The sequence below is a fragment of the Microcebus murinus genome, chromosome 6 (genome assembly GCF_040939455.1).
Source record: "Microcebus murinus isolate Inina chromosome 6, M.murinus_Inina_mat1.0, whole genome shotgun sequence".
Taxonomy (NCBI): Eukaryota; Metazoa; Chordata; class Mammalia; order Primates; family Cheirogaleidae; genus Microcebus; species Microcebus murinus.
Window position 1 is genome coordinate 12,023,892 of NC_134109.1, and position 21,794 is coordinate 12,045,685.

Consider the following 21,794-nt stretch of genomic DNA (forward strand, 5'->3'; position numbering starts at 1 on the left):
GGGGCAGGAATGCCACCCAGTGCTGCTGGCACCTCTTAGCAGTATCCGGAGACACATGATGACAGTGTCTCGTGTGCTCAGCAGCAGTTATTTGGCTAAAATCTGCTAGGTTTTTCACTATACATTTTTATTTTTCCCTTTGTAGTTGGCAGGAACCTTGTAAGAGGATACTTTGTACATATCCCCTCTCTCATTGTACCGTTGCTCTGCTGTTGGAGCACCTATTGATGGTTCTTGCCCAACAACAGTTGCCACTGTTGCATCGCCTTGTTCGCCAAACGGTCCTCATACAGCTGCACTGGAACGTGACGGGAACCCCTTGCAGCTTCCCAGACGCCACAGGGCACGGGGTGGCCCCTCGTGGAGCCCTACCATAGTCTCATATGTAAGCAAAAGGAAAGGCTAAGATAAGGGAAAGTGTTGGATAGATTGGAGAAATCAGGATTACACATTTCTTTGTTACAGGACTTCCCAGAGCCTTTAATGTGTTGTCATGAATCTTCAGTCTGGGGGGGAGGTTGTACTAAATTTCACCACCAATTGTAAGATGCACCGATATTTTATATTTTAGTAAGAAAGACAAAAGTTTAAGTAAATTGGTTTAAGTAAAAAAAAAAGTTTAAGTAAACTGGTTATGAGACACATCTCAATTCCAGAGATGGAAAATACAAAAAAAACACACCTTAGAATCAATGAAATGCTACAGTATTTATTTAGCCTTTTCCTTCTAATCAGCTATGGAGTCCCCCTCCCATTTTTTGTGGGGCTTCTGGTGAGAGGCCTGCTCCACTCGGCATACTCAGGAATTCCTGGACTGGGCGGGCTTCCCCTCATGGCTGCCCAGACCTGTCCTTGTATTCCAGCTGTTAAACTGTGCAGAACCCTACTTGCTGGTAACTTGCACATCTGCTTAACCCCAACCTAACTCCCGAGAGTGAGCCTGTTCACAATTTGGAATCTATCCCTCCCTTTCTTATACATGTAGAAATATATATGCATTTTTAGAAAAGATATCATACTACACGTGTCCTGGTACAATTCATTGTCCCCACTTAATACTTAATGTTGACTTTTCCCATGTCAGCCCACAAAGATGAAAGAATTAGGTCTGCCCTTTTTGATGGCAACATAATATTTCAGCACGTGAATGAATGAATCATAATTTCTGCTGGGCTCATAAGGTCATTCCAGTTTTGTTTGGATTTTTTTTTTTTAATAAACTGGGCTGCAGTAGACAGATCTCTGCGTATTTCTGTAAAATTAATCCCTAAAGTGGAATTTTTCGGCCAAAGATTATAAACATTCCTCATGTTGGCAGATCTTACTGGATTGCCCTTCTTCAAAAAGTTTGGACACATTTTACCCCTAATGGTGCCAGTCTGCCTGGGGGAAGTGATATCTTACTTTGCATATCTGTCATTATTGGCAAGATTGAGCATCCCGTCATGTGTTCATTGGCCCCGTTCGAATTTCTTCTGTGAGTGAATCACTTCATGTTGTCTGCCCATGTTTTTTTATTGAGTTGTTTGGTTTTTTTCCTTGTTGATTGATTAGAACCCCTTTTATTTGAAAGAAATTGTCCCATTGTGAAGAAATATGGACCGTTTCTCCATCGTAAGCACCTTCTTTGCGCTGGGGCCAAGCTAAAATGCTCTGCTTTTAGAATAGGTATTGCCAGAACAAACACTCCAAACGTTTTAAAAACGTCTTGAATGCAAACAGGCTGCTGCGTCCTGGGAGTTGGAGCTGAGTGGGGGCAGCGAGCATCTGCCCCGGGCCCAGAAGGGCTGTAAATCAGGGAACAGCTGCCCCGGAGTCTGTCCACGTTTCCAGCCGCCGCCGCCACCAGGCTTAGACACTGGGCTTAGACATGTCTGTGCCTCTGCCTGTGCCAGGGCCTGGCTCCCCCCGTCCGGGGCTGTGGGCATTCCGGGTGCAAATGGCTCCCTGGCCCCACAAAATGAGATGGGTCACTAGCTAAGTCAGACGGGAGTAAAACTGGTCCCGCTGACCGTGGCACACTTCACTGGGTCATGATGTTGTGGCATTTGGAGCCCTCTGTCTCTGTCCAGGAATGATTCTGTCCCCCTAGTTGCAGGCTGGGTCCTGTGTTTTCCCACAACAGCTCACCTGTAGTCAGCGAGCGGCCGGCCGAGGACCGAGCTGCTAACAGGCAGGTGGCAGCTGCGGCAAGGCCTTCAGGAAGGGAGTAGGGCAGGGGCTTTAGCCACTGGTGAAGTGCCACTCTCCCTCCCCCAGCCACTCCAGATAACACAATTAGTGGATCGGTTCCCCATTGCTGCACGACAGAGGACAACAGACCACGTGGCTTGGAACGGCACCTGCTGATTATCTCCCAGCTGGGTGGGGCAGAAGCCCGAGTGGAATGGCTGGGGCCTTGCTCAGGGTGTCACAGCTGGGCTGAGTGCTGGAGACCCCGGGAAAGAATCTACGTCCAAGCTCACTCTGGTTGGCAGAATGTAGTTCCTTGTGGCTGTAAGACTGAGGTCCCTCTCCTTGCTGGCTGACAGCTCCTATAGCCCCTGCGTCCCTTCTCATGTGGCCTCTCCATCTGTAAGCCAGCCCCAGCAGCCCAGTCTTTGTGCCTTGAATCTCCCATGTCCTCTCCCAAGAAGACACTGTGTGTGGTGGAGTAGGGCCCACCCGCGTCCCCCGCTTGGTTATGTTACATTGTAATATAATCACCAAATGACACGTATCACGTGGGCAGTCCTGGTGATTATGTGGGGCGAGTACACCAGGGGCAGAGACTCTGGAGGGCACCTTAGGATTCTGCCTGTCACACTGAGCAGGCACAAGGGTTTTTCCTTACGTGCTTCTAAGTTCAGTGGAATTTAGTTGGTATTACTAAGTCTCTCTGGGCCCTGTCACCTGTGCTGGGCGTCCCTGGGCTTGGGGCTCCTGCCCATCCCCTCACCTGGGTGGCGTCTCTGGCCATTTGGCTCTCATGTTCTACACTGCACCGTGCCAACCCCCATGGCACCCCTCTTGACCCTCGGCACTTGTCCATGGTGTTCTGTCTGGAATACCCTCCGCCCCTTTGACTAGCTCCAGCTGTGGGGCTTGGTTCAGGACCCTCCTCCCGGAAGCCCTCTTGGCTGCACACTCCCTTCCCTGGGTGCGCCTCTGTGCCCTCCTCCCTCCTCGGTCCCACACATCCTGTTGCATTGTCACTGGCTGCTGGCTGCTCTCTTCTCCATCCAGTTGTGGGGGCCTAAAGGACAGGGAACAAGTGTGTCTGTAGGGACCTAGAGTCCCCAGGTCAGGACCTGGAATGCAGTAGGTGCTCAATAAATATGCAAAGGAGGGAAGGCTGTTTTCAAGAGTTAGACATATAATAAGCAGGTGCACTGGGGGAGCCTCTGAGCAGAGATGTCCCGGGGAAGGGCTGGCCTTGACAGGTGGGGTCATGGCTTGGGGAGGAGGTGGTGTATCTGAAGCGGCTCTGAGACAATGTGCTGCACTGGAGGGAGGTGGGAGCCATTCCAGGGAGAGGGAGCAGGAAAGGATGTTCAGGAGAAAGGGGGCCATCTGTGTTGCTGGAGAGAGCCCCATGTTGAGCCCCTGGGGGCCTCGGGTGCCAGTTTCGACTTGGCCTGTGGGTGGGGAGGTTGCTGCGGTGTCAGGGAAGGGTCAGAGGGCTCGGTGAGGGTGGTGGCAGTGGGCAGGAGCAGGAGGGACGGAGCCCAGAGATGGACAGGCAGCCCCGGCAGCCATCTGGGTGGCCAGAGGACAAGGTAAGGAGAAGACACAGGGCAAGCCACAGCCGTGATCGTGTGCCAAACCCACAGGGGCAGGATGGCCATGCAGGCACCAAGAGGAGGGTGGCTGCCTCCATGGCTACCAAGAAAGGCCATGAGGGAGGAGCCCTTGTAAGTGACAAACAGTGATAAGCCCCCAGCCTGGGCCGAATCCTGGGGCTTCTAGTCGACAGGCAGAGGTGAGAAGGGGGGTATCGTCAGGGCAAGTGCAGCACAAGGGAAGGCCCAGTGGCTAAGAAAGGCCCCTCTCAGTGACAGCCTTTCTTGTGCTGGGGTTTGGGCTAGCACTGGCCTGAGTGGCCTTGCTGCCACACCATGGCATTGGGGACCTGGGGCCAGAGCCGTCCCCCTTCCTCCCCTCTGCTCAGGCCCCCGGAGAAGACTCTGCGAGGGAGCTCACTCTGCTGCCTCGGGGCCTCTGCCTGGCCAAGAACGCTGTCGTCCTGGGGTCGCTCCTTGCGTTTTCCCTGGCCCTGTTCTGGCGACTGGCAGGCCCAGATCCAACCTTGCATTCCAGGCACGAGGATGCCGGGTCAAAGCTGCGCATTCTGCCAGGAGAGTGACACAGGTCTCGGTGGCCCTCTGGGGCTGGCTTAGAAGTTTGCTGCTGATCTGCTTTCAGAGTCCGAGTTCTGTCCTGGTGGGCGGATGGACGAGAAGGCTCCGGCTCCTTCAGTGCCTGAGGTCAAGAGAAGCATCCTTGGGAGGGAGGAGGGAGGAGGCACGTTGCCCCTCGAGTATCTCCAGTCTCCTGCCCTCCCCTGGGGCTTCGTCAGGCCACGCAGAGCAGTGGTGGGCTCTCTAAGGTCAGCTTGGACTTTTTTAAATGGTGGCCCGTGAAATACTAGTCATGATGGTGATGGGAAGGAGTTGGCATCTGACTCTGTGTCTGCTGCATGCTGGTTTGTGTTTTGAGTGCCTGTGTATCAGCTCCTTTGGTCCTTACAGCAACTCCGTGAGCAAGACTGTTTTTATCCCCATTTTACAGATCGGGAAACTAAGGCACTATGAGGTGAAGTCACTTTTTCAAGGTAACACCGACCCAGGCAGTGTGAGTGTCCAGCCCAGCAGCCCCAGGGGCCGGCCACACGGTGTTAGGGCGGCACAGCTGGCCCGGGGCCTGCATCCTGGTCTCTGAAGCAGGACAGGGACCTCCCAGACCCCTCCCAGACTCCGTGTTCCTACGCAGGCTTGATGGGAGTGGAGAAAAATGAGGCGGTTCACCAGTGGGTCAGGACATGGCGTGGAGCCCAGGTGCCCGTGCGGGACCCCCCTCTGCCGCACGTTTGCTTTGCTCTTGACCACGTAACCACTCGGGTGGAGGTGGTGACGGTGATCTGCACCACGGCATTGCCGTAAGGTCACGTGAATTGGCACCTGCAAGTGTGTGATGCTCGCCCGAGTGTACACATGTGTCTGTCGTGGCAGCTGACACTAAGGCACGAAACACGTCATCTCCGTGAGCCGCCATCCTGGTTGTCAGTTACTGTGGCAGCCAAAACAATGGCTTGAAACAATAGCATACTTATTTTGCTCCTAAATCTGCAGCTTGACCGGGCTCAGCCAGGCGCTTCTCTGTGGCCAGGCGGTCTTGCATGGCCGTCCAGCACGGCCGCGGTGCAGGAGCCAGACTACTTACCTGGCGGCTCGGGGACCCAGTGTCTTGCTCCCGAGAAAGAGAGCCTCTTGCGGCTTTAGCTCCAGGGTGCATGTTCTATTCTTCTGTGAGGCTGTAGGGGCAGCCCACGGCCAAAGGGACAGCATTTAGAGTCCACCTGATAATGGAGAGAGGTGTGTAAGAAATTGGTTCACGTAATCGTGGAGGCTGAGAGGTCCCAGGAGAGCCGGTGGTGTAAGTTCTAGTCCAAGTCCAAAGGCCGAGAGAGCCAGTGTGAGTTGCAGTCTGAGTGTGGAGACAAACGTCCCAGCTTGGGAACAGCGAGGCAGGGGCGTGAGTGTTCTCACCCCGCATTCTGTCCTGGTCGGGCTTCAGCTGGTTGGATGGGGACTCACACAGGGGAAGACAGTCCGCTCTGCTCGGTCTGCTGACCCACATGCCAGTCTCATCCGGACACTGCAGACGTGTGGGCCGCCCACGGCCCGGTCACATCTGCACAGAGCAGTGTTCTAGGCTCCGGGCGGGTCCCAGGCACTCAGAGGTGAGCAAGGCAGCCGCAGGCCCTGCCCTCCCTGGGCCTCTCTTCCCGTCGGGGGCAGACACCATGCAAGCCTCTACGCCAGGGTGACCAGGTGCCAGGGTGGGGTCGCTGAGCCTGTGCTCAGTGGTGGGAGCTTGATTGAGAGACTGAGCGAAGCTCATTTTGTCCAGAGCTCGGAGGTTGATGGTGGGGGAAGGAGGGGAAGCTGGAGGTGTAGGCCGGCCCTCGACCCTGGAGGACTTCAAAGCCAGGGAGGAGGCTCAACATGCGCCTGGAGATTGCGGGAGCTGCAGGGCAGTGGCTCGGCTGCATCCTGGGCCCCACGCATCACACCTGCTCGTCCTCCCTCACCCACCCGGAGACAGGGAGGCACGTCCACACCCTCCTCCAGGCCTGGCCTGGGCCCCTGGCCCGAGGGCACTGCTTGGCCTGTGTGGCCAGGGGCCTGGGTGATGGTGCAGACCTCTCAAAGGAGCCCTGGCCTTCCCTCGCTCCCATGGTCCTCACGTGACCCTTCTTTCCCCCAGACGCTCTGGGTAAGCTCGGCTGAGCAGGCTCAGTCCTGCCTGAGGAAGCCTTTCTCTGGGCTGCCTTTCGGTGACCTGGTCCTCAGTGCCTGATTGGGGCTTCCCTTACCCCCAGGGTGCCTGCAGCAGCACCTGTGTCCCTGTGCCTGGTGCTCACGAGATGCTGCTTACTCCTGAGGAGCCCTCCAGACCCCTTCACAGGTTCAAAATGGTCCCCAGGGTCATTGGTTGGACCTCGGTGAACAAGCAGACTCCAGCTGGTCACAGCAGCAAAGACTGACCTAGCGCTCACTGCCTTCCGCGCAGTCTCAGTGCGCTGACTCTCAGTTCTCACAGCAACCTCTGCAGTAGGCGCTGTTGTCCCCAACTCGCAGGGTGGACATCGACGCACAGAGAGGATGGGAGGCCAGCCCAGGGTGAAGCAGTGAATCAGCATTGGAACCTGGACTCTTGGTATCCACCACTGCCCGCGCCCTGCCTGCCCACGGCCTTTGGCAGGGGCTGCCGCGTCCGCCGCGTGGCTGCAAGGGCGAGGGTCCGCTGCTCCTGGGAGCCGCCCAGAGCCGCAGCCGAGTTCCAAGTGGCTCCTGAGAGTCCGGCTCCTTGTCCCCACATCCCCAGGGCATACCAGCTTCAGGGCCTGGAACTTTTAGTTCCTTAACAAACAAAACAAAACATGTTATTTCCATTTTCTCTCATCCAGGCCTGTTAATGGGCCTAAAGATACACTCATGATGTCACTGCCGTTCAATTGTTTCCATCCTTTTTGAAGCCCCACAAACCGCCCTGCAAATCCAGCCTGCACTGGCCCTGCCCTCCAGGGCCTGGGGCTGCAGGGAGGTGAGTCACTTGCTCTAAGCGAGTGCAGAGGAACGACTGCGGCTGCGGGAGGTGCGAGGAGGAGGGAGTCGGACCTGCTGCTCTTGCGAAAGGGAGGTGGAGACGTGGGCGGGTGGCCGCCCCGCCTGGGACAAGGGCACGTAGTTGGCTATGGCCAGGTGCCTGGGGCGCTCTGGGCTGGGCCAGGTGGACAGGACATTGTCCTGCAGTGGTGAGGATGTGCCCGGTCCCTTACACATTGCTCTAAGTCCTTGGAGATCTGGGAACGATTCTGTCTTCCGCTTCCTCTCATCCGAGGCCTGTCGTGCAGGCCCTGCGTGGCGTCCCCATCCTGGCCCAGGCCCACAGCGGCTTTCCAGCCCCCACATGCCTGTGACTTGAGCGTTGGGTATTACTGGGTGGCTGCCATCGTCATCACGGGCCAGGAAGCCATTTGGGTTGTTTTCAAAGCTGCTGTCAGGGTGAAACTTGGTTCGCCCAGAATGCACGGAACGTCTTTCCCGCCTAGAACTCAGCAGCACGCGGCTCCTGCCTCCTGACTGCGTAACAGCGGCGGGAGGGCGGCTTTGGACAGTCAGACACTGAGTCACGAGCACTGGAGCTTGCAGGTTGGCCCATCAGGCTCATTCAGGTCCCACTGCAGCTGTCATTAGGGCTGCCCCAGGCTAACAGCACCACTCGGTGGCCCCTGTCTTCATCTAGGGCTGTGCTCTTCCTCTGGCTCTCTGCTCCCTTCCTGTTTCCAGCACTCAGCCCACTTCTCCACCTGTCAATTCATCTTCACACAGGAACGCTTAGCAAAGGATGGCCCTTACATAAGCCAGCCTTCTCCTGTCCCCAGGGATCATTCTACCTAGTTACTGAATCAGAACCCAAGTGTGTGAAATTTTAACAGAGTACAGGAGATGAACAACAAAACAGGGTAGCAGTTCCAGGAAGGTACTGGGAAGTGTGGCTGTCGGTAGAAGCTGCCGGGTGAGTGCTCTTGGGGGGCAGCAGCAACAACGGACAGCTGGTTCCCCAGGGCTGGGGAAGAGCTGGAGCTCGGTGGGGCCTGGATCAGCGGGTTGCTGCCAGGTGATGGGGGAGGAGGAAATTCCCAGAGGTGTGGGGAGCACGGTCAGGAGCCGGGGTTTGGCTGGGAAGGATCTCAGGTTCTGCAGTCAGAGGAGCACTGGGCGGCGTGTTCGTTTGTTAGGGCTGCATAACAGTGCGACAGATGAGAAATTTGTCATCTCACGGTTCTGGAGACCAGAAGTTTCAGCTCCAAGCTTTGGCAGGCTTCGTTTCTCCAAGACCTCTCCCCGTGGCCGTCCGCTCCCTGTGTGTGCACGTGGTCTTCTTCAGGGCGTCCGTGTCCTGGTCTCTTCTTTAAGGATACAGTCAGATTGGATTAGGGCCCACACTGGCGACCCTATTTTACCTTAATTACTTCCTTAATGACCCTGTCTCCCAGTGCAGTCCCATTCTTGGGCACAGGGGTTTGGGACGCAGTTCAGCCAGTCACAGGAAGTTACACAGGGTCAGGTTGCAGAGGCCTGGAAGGGCCACGGGCTTCACTCAAGGGGCTGTGGAGGATTCTTGAGCAGGGACAATTCTCCGCGCAAGTGAGAGCTTTAGAGAGGTGAGCCAAGACCCGACAGCTGTGTGCAGCTTGTGCCGGGTGGTGGGAAGGTGGGGAGACACCGGGGATCCTGTGATTTGGGGCAGAGGCCCGTGTGGGGAGAAGATGGTTATGGGGGAAGGACCAGCGAGGGGCTTCCTGGGTGAACTGACTTCAGGAGCATCTATTCAGGAGCCAGGAGGAGGTCCCCGTGCTGGGCCACAGCACTTGTTCCACCAGTGTCCCAGGAGAACAGCCCGAGAGGCGGCCACAAGGGTGGGTGCCAGGTGCCCTCAGGAGGGTGGCGTGTCCTGGAAACAGGGCCGGCTCTGGTTCCAAGTGTTTCTGAATGCCTTTGTGGGTATGGCCGCACTGCACCCCTGCAGCAAGTCAGGGATGTGGGCAGCATGCTTGTCCCGTTTTACAGATGGGGAGAAGGATCAGAGAGCTTCAGTGGCCTGGACAGGTGGCCCGGATCAGAGAGACTGGGCTGCTCTCAGGCCTCCAAATCGGTGCTCATCGTCGCTGCCCCATGTTTAGGGATGCCTGGAACATGACATGCCTGGGACATGGACTGGTGGCTATGATTTGAAATCTACCTGCTCTCCATGGGTATTTCCCACCAGGCCTCCCAACAACTGCCCAGGAAGCATCGCTGGCATTTTATAAACAAGGAAAGTGGGGACCTGCAGAGTGGCCATTGCCTGCGGTTTTAGTTAGCGAGTAGTCTGCCCCAGGTTCAGAGTCAGCTGGCTGGCTCCAAAGCTGCACCTCCAACGCCCATCTCCCCTCCTTCACCCGTCCTTGTTCTGTCCTGTCTACCTGTTTGTCGTTGGTCCCTTTGTTTTCTTGCTAGTTGTATAGCTGCTGCCATTCAGATGAGAGTGAGGTCACCTGGCACAGTACGGGCAGTAAGGTGTGACTCAGACACCAGCTCTCGTCCTGGCCCTGCTAGTAGCATGTGTGGCCTTGAACCATTCTCTTCCCCGTCCCCACCGGTGAAAGGTGTGTCTGGGACTCGCACGCTGCCGTGGGCCGTCCAGCTTCACAGCTCTGACTTGGGGTGGCAGAGAGCGAAGGTTGGAGCGTTTCTGTTTCCCAGGGGCTGATGTTAGCTCCCAGATGAAACAACCCACCATCGAACCAAAAAAAGTCTCTTTCCAACTCCCATCCAAAAATAAAGATGACAGATAAACAAGCAACCAGTAGCCTTTTTCAGGGAACCAGAAATAGCCGCCCGGACTCCCAGCACGACTTACCGAAAGTCTTTATCCTGTCTGTTTGGGGGAAGAGCTGCTGGCGATGCCACCACTTCCCATGATTGAGCTGTCTCTCACGTGGGCAGGGCTGGCCTGTCTGCAGGACCCGAGGTGGTGGGACGGGTGCACTTGGCCCCACCGGCCAGTGAGGGCAGCCGGGCCTGGTTCCCTCCCCAGACCTCCTGCTCAGCCAGGTGACCTCTGTGTCCACGTGCCGGGCTGCGCTCAGAGGTGAGTCCAGCCCGTGCGTCCTGCCAGCACATGCTGGGCCTTCGCACCGGCTCTTCCCTCTGCCCGAAGGCATCTCCCCAGATGCACGGCCTCCTGGCCTAGCCCTCACTTCGCTCAGATCACACACTCCCACCTCCACCAGTACCCCTGCTCTCTGCATTGTGTGCTTTGTTTCCCCACCAGCTCCGGCCAGCTACACGTTTCACTTACCTGCCTGGTTTATTGTTTGGGTCCCTTTGGTAGAACATAAGCTCCACGAGGCAGTCTGTTTTATTTATTGCTATATCCCTAGTTCACAGAGGCCAAACACATTTTTTCTTGTTTTTTTTTTTTGAGACAGAGTCTCACTTTGTTGCCCAGGCTAGAGTGCTGTGGCATCAGCCTAGCTCACAGCAACCTCCAACTCCTGGGCTCAAGGGATCCTTCTGCCTCAGCCTCCTGAGTAGCTGGGACTACAAGCATGTGCCACCATGCCCAGCTAATTTTTATATATATATATATATATATATATATATTTTAGTTGGCCAATTAATTTCTTTCTATTTATGTTAGAGACAGGGTCTCGCTCTTGCTCAGGCTGGTTTCGAACTCATGACCTTGAGCAATCCGCCTGCATTGGCCTCCCAGAATGCTAGGATTACAGGCGTGAGCCATCGCACCTGGCCTTGTTGTTTTTGAATGGCTTTAAAAACCAAAATAAGAACATGAGTAGTTTCTAATTTACTGTGCTTTCACAGGCATATCAGGATGATTTTGGCTATAAGTAGCCAGAAACTGGCTCAAGAGGTACAGACATTGTAGCCTGTCGTGCCCCAAGTCCGGAGTGGGGGTAGGCTCTGAGCGTGGAGTGGTTTGCAGCCCGCTGAGGGACATGGTGCTTTCCAGCGTCTGCTCTGCAGGCTCAGGACTGCCTTCACTGAAGGCTGGTCTCCTTAGTGGTGAGTTGGCAGCCAGCTGAGCTTGGAATATGAGCCCTTCCTGGCAGTGTGATTTGGCCAGTCTCAGTCCAAGCCGCCCACTCCCCAACCCAGAGAAGGAGTGGGCCAGGCAGCCAGTGTGTCTGCTGTACAGATGTAGCCAGCAAGCTCCAGCCTGGGATAAGTGAACAAGAATGTGATCATGTGTCTGTGCCCTTCTTTCTTGGCCCACCTGGTCCCTGCCACCCCCCAGGCTGCCATCTTACACACCAGAGCCAGGGATTGCAGAAGGGTGGGGGTGTCTGGCATAATGCTGCACGTGACCCATTATTGGAAATGTCTCATCCTTGCATTTCATCTGGACCCCAAACACCTATCTCTGGAGAAAGATGGGGTCCCCTTGTCCCTCAGAGAGTAAGCACTCAGTGGATGGCAGCTGCTGCTGCTGGGGGTCTTTCCTTAATTTTTTTATTGATATAATTCACTTACCATAAAATTCAGCTTTTAAAAGTGTATGTACAGTTCCATAGTTCTGAATATAAAATACTGCAAGTATCGCCATTAATTCTAGAACATTTTTATCTCCCCCTAAGAAGTGTACCCATTTGCAGTCACTTCTTGTTCTCTCCTCCCCCAGCCCCCGACAGCCACGAATGTGCTTTCTGTCTCCGTGGGTCTGCCGTTCTAGACATTTCAGATAAATGGGATCTTACAGTATGTGGTCTTTTGTGTCTGGCTTCTTCCACTTAGCATGATGTTTTCGAGCTTCATCTGTGTTGTAGCACGTATGGGTACTTCATTCCTTTTAAAGGCTGAGTAACATTCCATTTTGTTTATCCATTCCTCCAGCTGATGGGCTGTTGGGCTGTTGCCACTTTGTGGCTGTGGAAAAGAATGCTGTGAACACTCACAGACAGGTTTCTGTGTGGACAGACGTTTCCGTTCTCTTGGGTATGAGGAGTGGAGTTGCTGGGTCGTACTGCATTTGACTGTTTTAAGAAACTGCCAGACTGTTTCCCGAGCAGCTGCGCCATCTTACATGCCCACCAGCATCGTATGAGGGTTCGAATTTTTCCACATGGTCAATAACACTTGTTATCGTCTGTCTTTTTTATTATAGTTGTCCTAGCAGGTGTATGGTGGGATGTCCCTGTGGCTTAGACTGTATTTCCCTGATGGCTGATGACGTTGAGCATCTTTTCACGTGCTTATTGGTCATTTGTATGTCTCATTTTGAGAACTATCTGGATCCTTTGCCCATTTTTTAAATCGAATTATGTATCTTTTTTATTGTTTGATTATTAGTAGTTCTTTATATGTTTTAGATACTAGACCCATGTCAGATATACGACTTGCAAATATTTCTCCCTGCTCTATGGGTTGTCTTTTCACTTTCTTTTTTTTTTCTTTTGAGACAGAGTCTCACTCTATTACCTGGGCTAGAGTGCCGTGACATCAGCCTAGCTCACAGCAACCTCAAACTCCTGGGCTCAAGCAATCCTCTTGTCTCAACCTCCTGAGTAGCTGGGACTACAGGCATGTGCCACCATGCCTGGCTAATTTTTTTATATATATTTTTAGCTGGCCAATTAATTTCCTTCTATTTTTAGTAGAGATGGGGTCTCACTCTTACTCAGGCTGATCTCCAACTCCTGATCTCTAATGATCTGTCTACCTCGGCCTCCCAGTGTGCTAGGATTACAGGCATGAGCCACTGCTCCCAGACTGACTTTCTTTATAGTACCCTTTGAAGCACAAAAGTTATTTTTGATGATGTCCAATTTAATCTACTTTTACTTTTGTTGCTTTTCCTTTTAGTGCCCTAAAAAGCCATTGCCTAATCCAAAGTCATGAAGATTCACACCTATGTTTCTTCTAGAAAGGGTCTTGCAGTTTTAGCTCTTATAATTAGATCATGATCAATTTTGAATTAATTTTGTATATGAGGTGAGGTAGGGTTCCATCTTCATTCTTTTGCATGTAAATATCCAGTTGTCCTGCCACCATTTGTTCAAAAGAATATTCTTTTCTCCCTTGAATTGTCTTGGTCTTGGAACCCTCGTAGAAAATCATTTAAATTATAGATGTTTGGGTTTAATTCTGAATTTTTAATTCTGTTCCCCTGATCTTTATGTCCATCCTTATGCCAACACCACATTGTCTCAATTACTGTAGATTTGTAGTAAGTTTTAGAAATCAGGAAATGCGAGCCCTCCAACTTTGTTCTTCTTTTTCAAGATGCTTTTGCTATTTTGGGTACCTTCCATTTTCATGTGCATTTTAGGATCAGCTTGTCAATAGTGACAGAAGGAAAGCTAGAACTTTGGGTATTGTGTTGATCAATTTGGGAGTATTGCCAGCTAAACAATATCAAATCTCCGAGGCCAGGCACAGTGGCTCAAGCCTGCAATCCCAGCACCTTGGGAGACCAAGACAGGAGGATCACTTGAGGCAAGGAGTTTAAGACCAGCCTGGGCAACATAGGGAGACCCTGTCTCTATAAAAAATAAAAAAGTTAGCCAGGCATGATGGTATACACTTGTAGTCCTAACTACTTGGGAGGTTGAAGCAGAAGGATCACTTGAGCCTAGGAGTATGAGGTTACAATGAGCTATGATCACACTACTACACTCCAGCCTGGGGTGACAGAGCAAGACCCTATCTCTTAAAAAATAAATCAAATCTATTTATGAACATAATGTGTCTTTCCATGTATTGAAGTCATCTTTAATCTCTTTTAATGACATTTTGTAGTTTTCAGCATTTAAGTCATGTACTTATTTGTTAAATTTATTCCTAAGTATTTTATCCTTTTTGATGGTTTTGTAAATGGTATTTTCTTAATTTCACAGTTGCATTGTTCATTGCTGAAGTATATATATATATATAGAGAGAGTTGCTTTTCATATATTGATCTTGTATCCTACAGCCTTGCTGAACTCACTTATTAGCACTCATAGTTTCTGGGTTGTTTTGTGTGTGGATTCCTTGGGATTTTCTATATATAAAATCATGTTTACAAATAGAGATAGTTTTACTTCTTCTTTTCCAATCTGGATGCTTTTCATTTCATTTTTCTTACCTAATGGCCTTGGCTAGAACCTCCAGCACAGTGCTAACTAGAAGTGGTGAGAACTGACGTCCGCATCTGGTTCCTGATCTGAGGGAGGTGTCTGTCTCGCTGGCGAGTGCGGTGCTGTCTGTGAGTGTGGGTTGCGTGGCTGCCCTTCGTCAGGGTGAGGACATTCCCTTCTATTCCTAGTTTGTTCAGTGTTTTTACCGTGAAAGGATGTTACCTTTTGTCAGCTGCTTTTTCTGCGTCTGTTGAGATGATCATGTCCTGTATTCCAGTGGTCCCCAATTGTTGTCCCCAGGGACTGGTTTCATGAAGGCAATTTTTCCACAGATCGGGGTGGGGGGGTGATGTTTTGGAATATTCAAGTGCATTACATTTATTGTGCAGTCAAACCTCTCTGCTGCTGATGATCTGTATTGGCAGCCGCTCCCCAGCGCTAGCATCAGCCTCAGCTCCACCTCAGATCATCAGACGTTAGATCCTCCTAAGGAGCAGGCAGCCTGGATCCCTGCATGCGCAGTTTACAGCAGGGCTCACGCTCCTGGGAGCATCCAATGCCCCTGCTGATCTGACAGGAGGCGGAGCTCAGGCGGTGATGCGAGCGATGGGGAGTGGCTGTGAATACAGGTGCAGCTTCCCTCGCTCACCCACTGCTCACCTCCTGCTGTGCAGCCCGGTCCCTAACAGGCCAGCACTGGTCCGAGGCCCAGGGGCTGGGGAACACAGCTTTATTCATTAACATGGTGTCTTACCTTGATTGATATCTGCATGTAGATGCTGTTATTCAGGGGTCCTCAAACTTTTTAAACAGGGGGCCAGTTCACTGTCCCTCAGACCGTTAGAGGGCCGGACTATAGTTTAAAAAAAACTATGAACAAATTCCTGTGCACACGGCACATATCTTATTTTGAAGTAAAAAAACAAACAGGCAAAAACACCCACACGTGGCCCGAGGGCCATAGTTTGAGGACGCCTGTTGTTATTATTCTGAGGTTTGCCCCAGAGCAGAGGAGCATGCTGTCAGGCACCCTTGAGCTGAGATCTCAGTGGGTACTTTTTCTGCTAGGGAGGCCATGAGCAGCAGTAGGAGCTTGGGAGTCAAACTGCCCAGGTGAGAGCCCCTGGCTGCACCACTGGCTCACTGTAACTCTACAGAGGGAGTGTCACCTCCGTGCCCCAGTTTCCTCATCTATAAAATAGGGGTGACAGTAGTGCTTCCTGGTGGGGCTCTTGTGAGGGTAGATGAGTTACTGTGTAACTGTGTGGAACAGTGTCTGGGATGGAGCAGGTGCAGTTCATTGAGATGTTGGCCATTATCAGTGACATTATGTGAAATTTTCAGTGGGCCGGGGTGGAGAGGGATGGTTGGGGCGGACATTGAAATCTGATAGCCAGGCTGATTCACCTGCTGTAAAACTCTGGCTGGGGAGTCTGGAAGCTCTTACAGGAGATGGCCTGTTAGACTCTAGCAGCATCTGATTCTTCCTGTGTGTTGGGGTGGGGAATAGGCCAAGGGTGGGCCCCAGGCCACATGAGCACCTGTCTTAAGACCTCCCACTGCAGAATCCTCCAGATTCTTCAGGTGTCTGAGAGTCACATCTCTGGGGCAGGGCTACAGGGTTGTGTGTTGTCAGCAACAAGCCTCTGGCACAGAGTGCTCCCTCCCTGATGGTGGGGAGGGGCCCGCCAGCCCCTCACCAGCATTCCTGCCCAGGCGCTGCCTCTGGGTCAGGCACAGTAGTGGGGCCTTGCTTGGGTAGCGGGTTACAGCTGAGCACCAGGATCTGCCTCTCCCCACCCCGATTTTCCTGACTTCTCTCCTGGGCTGCCAGCTCAGCCCTGTTCTTTGCGGATTGTTGGGTGGCCTCTGTTCTGGACACCCTATGCCACACGCTCCTAGGCCACATTGAGGATCGAACGACAGCTCTGTGCAGAGGGCCTGCAACACCATCAGCCAGGGGTTCAGCAAACCCTGGCTCTAGGCCACCCACCCCTTGGCCCCAAAGAAACTCGGCAACCCCCACCCCAAATTTTGTACCTGTTTGGGGTTTGGACTTTGCCTGGCATACAAGGTGTGGGGGGAATGAGGGTGAGGAGGGAGATGAAAACACTTTTAATATGCCCCGTGTCATTCTTGGCATCGGTCATTGGTTTTTATGAGATAAATTAAGCTGCATCCTGCCTCGGTTTAATGTGCTGACCCCCTAGAGGCTCTTGGGACAGTCTGCCTTGCTTGTTTACTATTGGTTTGGTTTCCAAGTTTGTGGGTGGCAGACCATCCCCACCCCACTAATGCTCAGCCTTCCAGCCCCTGTGCCCAGCAGTACGGGGTGGTCCCAGCTCCTGGGGAGCTCATGGTCTTATCGGGGCAGGGGCCTGCGACAAGAAGCAATAATAACAGGCCCGTAAGAGATCCAGAATGCTTTTGTTATCCCACAAAAATCTGTTTCCCCCAGCTTGGTGCCTGACACCAGGACATCACAGTGAAAGAGCATCTTGGCTTCTAGAGCCTTTGAGAAAATCAGACCTGTTATCAGAGCCCTCTGGGTGGGCTCCTGGAGAGAGCAGCACCCACCTGAGCCTGGGGACTCGGCCGTGCAGGGCCAGGCGGTGTTGGCCAGGCGAGGGTGGGCCTGGGCCGACTGGGGCTGCTGGAGGGACAGGAGCCCAGGCCGTCAGGGATCTCCACGAGGTCCTCTCCAGCACATTAAGTCGTGAGAAGGTGCGGGCCGGGTCCATGTCCGGGTGAGGGAATAGTCGAGTCACCACAGGCAGGGTCTTTCCGTCCCTCCTTAGGGGGTTATTTTGCAAAACGACACCCGAAAAGCCCTCAGCACAGTGCTAGGCACGCGCTGAAAGCTGTGTTGTTCCTGCGATGATCCTCAAGCCACTTTGTCGTATGTGAAACGAGTCTTCATTGGGCTAGAAAACTGGTCACAGTTTATTAAGTTAAAATTCAGGTTGCAAAACCGTATTCTGTCATAAAGCACTCTGTGTGTAAATGTATATATGCCCAAGATAAAGGCTAAGGATGTAGTCATTAGAATATCTGAGAATATGTATATTTTTTACTCTTCTGTGCTCTTTGTATTTTACAGTTATATTTTGTAATTACAGAAGTGTCGTTAGAAACTGTCATTAAAGGACATGCTGCCGTTGTCATCCACACACACACGGAGGCAGGGGCTGTCCTGGGGGGGGGGTGTCCCAGATTGTGGCTGCCCAGGACTGTACTGACAGGCTCCCCTCTGCCCTAGACGACAGGATCTGCTCACCGCCCTTCATGGAGCTCACGAGCCTGTGCGGGGACGACACCATGCAGCTGCTGGAGAAGAACGGCCTGGCCTTCCCGTTCAGTACGTACGGCGCCCGCGCCCCAGCCTCCGCTGGGCCTGGGAGCGGGTGGGGAGGGGTGCGGTCCTCTCGGAGTTTAAACTCCCCCAAGGATGGGTGAGGGCCTCAGCTGCCACGCAGGGCATGGCCTGTGTCTCACCTCCATCCCTGCCAGGGGAGTGGGTTGGGGGGGGCTCAGGCGCTCTCCCCACCTGGCCTAGGGCGTCCGTCTGCATGGCCCCGAGCGAGCGCAGACCCTACTCATCCAGGGCCAGTGTGTCTCAGCAGCTCCCACCTGCCCCGTCTTGCGATCGCCACGGGAGTTTTAGGAGTTCCTTTCTGCAAGTGCCAAGTGCCCGTGTTTGCCAGGACAGATCTTGTGGGTGAATGGCCTCACTAATTGCTCTCTGCTTTTCTCTTCCCCACCCATAGTTTGCAAAACCAGAGTGGCTCATGGCACCAACTCTCACGAGGTGAGTGGAAGATGACTTGACTCCCCCCATCCCCCCAATTCTTTGAGCTCATCACGCTCCCTGGGCCCTGCCGACCTGTGCGCAGAATTCCACACTGCAGCTGCTCCCCCGGTCCTGCGTGGTCCGGGCTCCGTGGTGGGCAGCTCCCTCCCTCCTCTCCCCGGGCTCCACAGGGATCGGGTAGAAGTGCCGTGGGTTTGTGCACTGTCGGCACCCTCGCCCCAGTGCCTGTCCTGCCCCCAAGGCTGGGAGGATGTGCTGGGGGCCACCTGTCCCCTTTGGAGCCTTAGCTCTGGCAGCCATAACAAAATACCCTATGCTGGGTGGCTCAAACGGCAGACATTTATTTTCTCAGAGTTCTGGAGGCTGGAAGTCTCAGATCAAGGTGCCGGCAGGGTCAGTGTCTGGCGAGGGCCCCCATGCTGGCTTGCAGACGGCCACCTTCTCTCTGTGTCCTCACACCGCCTCTTCCTTTTATGTGCGCCTACTGTATGCAAGGGCAGAAAGCAAGAGCGAGCTCTGGTGTCTTCTCATAAGGGCACTGATCCCATCACGAGGGCCCCACCCTTGAGCCCTCATCTAACCCTCATCACCTCCCACAGGCCCCACCTCCAGAGTCACCACCCTGAGGCTTAGGCTTCAACATATGAAAGTTGGGGGACACATTCCACCCATAGCAGAGCCCATGTGCGTCACACCCCCGTTCAGTCTGTCCCTGGCTTTTTGTCCTTTGGCCTGTCAGCATCGTCAACTCCCTGAGGGCCTGTTTCGTGGCAGGCACTGGCTGGGCTGTCCGCTCTGAGAGGATTCTGTCACTGCCCGCAAGGACCTGCCGGCGCTGCTGAGTTTAGGTTGGGGAGGGAAGGGGAGCAGCACCCGGGTGTGCTTGGTTCACCCACCCGCTCATTCGTTCTTTTATTCACTGTGTCGGGGGCCAGGGGCACGGGTGCATGAGATCCGAGTCTGCCCCGGTCGGGGACAGAGAGTCCCCAGAGAGCCAGTGCCAGTGAGATGCGGTAGAGTGAGCATGTGAGCACCTTCAGAGGCGCAGACGGCCATGCAGGGGCTTCCCTGGGGCTCTGTCGCCCTTGCCACCCTCAGGAGCCACCTGGGACCTTGTCCTCAGCCCCCGGGCACAGCCCAGCCTGGGCCCCCCATTGGGCACGCGTGAGGGTCTCTGGGCAGGAGCCGTTGACCCAAGTGGGCCCTGTGGGCAAAGCCTGTCCCTGGGCAGCCCCACCGTCACACGTGCTCCCCGGGAGCTTGCGACTAAAAATGGAAGCCCCGTCGGCAGTGACCTTTAGATTTATGTAGTGCCCTTTATCCCTGGCGTGTATCATGGGGAAACGTCTATAAACAGACAGTGTCAGTCTAGCCCGGGACACGCTGTGATGGGGGCCGGCCCTGCCCGTGGGAAGGAATGTGGAGACAGCGGTGGAAGGCATCGTCTGTCGCAGAGCAAGCTGTCCCCGAGGTCAGGAGTCCTTCTGGAGTCTTCCCGGGCGCTGGCCTGCCCCGTCCACGTCCACGGCGGGCCTGGGCTCCAGGCAGGGGCGGCGCCCTCCATGCTGTGCTTCGGGGTCAGGCTAGGGAGGGAGCAGGAAGGCTGGAGAGCAGCATCCTCCCAGCAGCCATGCCCCCCTCACCCGCCCCTGCACCTGCCACTGGCCCTTTTCACCCCCAGTGGTTCCTGTGCCTGTCAGTTCCTTGAGCATTTCAGGCTGGAAGTGTGAACGTAGCCACTGGTGTGATTAGACCCGCCTAAGTCAGAACGGGTTGGCCTGGGGAGATGGAACTGCTTCTATGTTAAGAACTGGGGGCAATTCTGGTGCTGTGTGTTGCCATTTGTGCGACTTCAGGCAAGTCACTGAGCCCCCCAGAGCGCCTCCCCCACCCTGTGACTGGGGATTAAACAGCTGCCGTGAAGGACGAGGGGGTGATGCATGGCTGCAGCGGGGCCTGGCCCAAGGGAACTGTTCGATGAGCTGTCAGGGAGCCAGCTGCTCTGCAGCCTGCCGGGCGCCTGCAGAGGGGCGGCAGCTCTGTGTCCAGGTGAACTCCTCTCCGGAAGCCCCTTGTGGGCCTTGGGGAGTCTCAGCCCTCAAGTGTGGGGTCAGCACCCTCATTCCAGCTCTCTGGCTCCCAGACAGACACACGGGTGCCCCCTATGCCTGCATCCTCCACCAGCTGCTGTCCCGGTCCACAGCCAGGGAAGTTTGTAGCACCGTCCTGAGCACTGGAGACTCCTGTGTGCACTGGGAGCCCCTCGGCATCAGAGGGGAACACTCCCTCTGCTGTGGCCACCCTGCACAGGGCGGGTGGGCTGGGGCCGGGTTTCCACAGACTTCAGGGATGTGCAGCGGCGTTGAGGGCAGCCAGGGCAGGGAATGACACTGGGCACGTGACTGGCCTTAAGTAGGAAAGTGGGTGTCCCTGATTGGGTCCTGAGTCCCAGCCTGCCCAGCCCTGCCTCTGCACCTCCAGCCCGTAACTCAGCCAAAACCAGGACCGGTTCTGCCAAACCACTCTGTTTTCATTTTATGTCCACAGAACTGTTTGGGCTTCTATTTCGTTTTGGAGCCAGTGCATGCATACCGTGTACTCTGCCCCACAGTAGGATGTCTCTCTCTCTCTTTTTTAAACTACCTGGCCAAAAGCTCAAGGCACCCCAGAGCCACCCCATGGTGGTGATGGCTGCTGTTTTACAGACGAGGAAAATGGAGTGTGAGCAGAGTGGGTGCCGGTGTGGGGGCTTGAACCCCTCCCTGCCTGACTCTGAGCTGCCTGTTCTTTCCTGTTTTCTGCGTGTGGTTCTTTCATTCTTATCAGAAGGCTAAGGAGAGACATTCACTCCCCATTCCATCTCCCTGCCCCCAAGCATACACGTGCACTTTTTGTTTTCCCCGTGTGGCCCATTTCCTACTTCTGTCCTGCCCGGCTGAGCACCAGGCACGTAGGGTTGGTGCTCCGTGACAGTTGACATGAGGGGTGGCAGCCGGTGCAGGCGACCAGCTGTCCAGGCCCTATTATTCCTGCTCAGCAGCCCTGGGCATCTGGTGGCTCCTTCCTGGGGCCCTGTAGGCTGAGGGATTAGCCATGACGCTGGCGCTGGCAGCTGGATCGCGTGGGCTGTGGGCCAAGCCCTCTGTCCCGGCGTCCTCAGAGCAGGCTCCAGGCAGCCCTGCCCTCGGCGAGGCAGAGGGGTTTTCTGCAGCTGCCCTCTTCCCTCCCTGCCTCAGCCCCCCTGCTGGATGCTCCTATCGGGGACCTTTGTCCCCAGATGAGCCAGTGGCTGGGAGCACAGACATACTCCTGTCTGTGGAGTGTCAGGAGGCCCAGCATGTGAGGGCAAGGCTGGGTGCTGGGCACGCCCGACTCCCTCTGGCTCTTGCGCTCCAGCCAGTCACTGAACTCCTCAGGGCCTCAGCTTCCTCATCTGTAAAATAGGGGTGGCGATATGCCACCTCAGGTGCATTGTGAGGATGATAACCAGGTAACTTACATTAAGTACTTAGAACAGGGCCTGGCTTGCCATGACTGCTCAGTGACAGGCAGCCCTTGTTGGTACACAGGCTCTGTCCCAAGGCCTCTGAC

The 21,794-nt window shown here is 54.4% G+C and overlaps 1 protein-coding gene across 2 annotated transcripts in view; it reads left to right on the top strand.

Moving 5' to 3' along the window:
• The window catches only part of ITPK1 (inositol-tetrakisphosphate 1-kinase), a 164,222-nt gene that overhangs the window by 125,926 nt on the left and 16,502 nt on the right, over positions 1–21,794 (top strand). For both annotated transcript variants that reach the window (XM_012738580.3, XM_012738582.3), the window contains exons 6-7: positions 17,652–17,750; positions 18,160–18,200. In XM_012738580.3, coding sequence (XP_012594034.1) covers positions 17,652–17,750; positions 18,160–18,200 — 140 coding nt within the window. The remainder of the gene's footprint in view (positions 1–17,651; positions 17,751–18,159; positions 18,201–21,794) is intronic.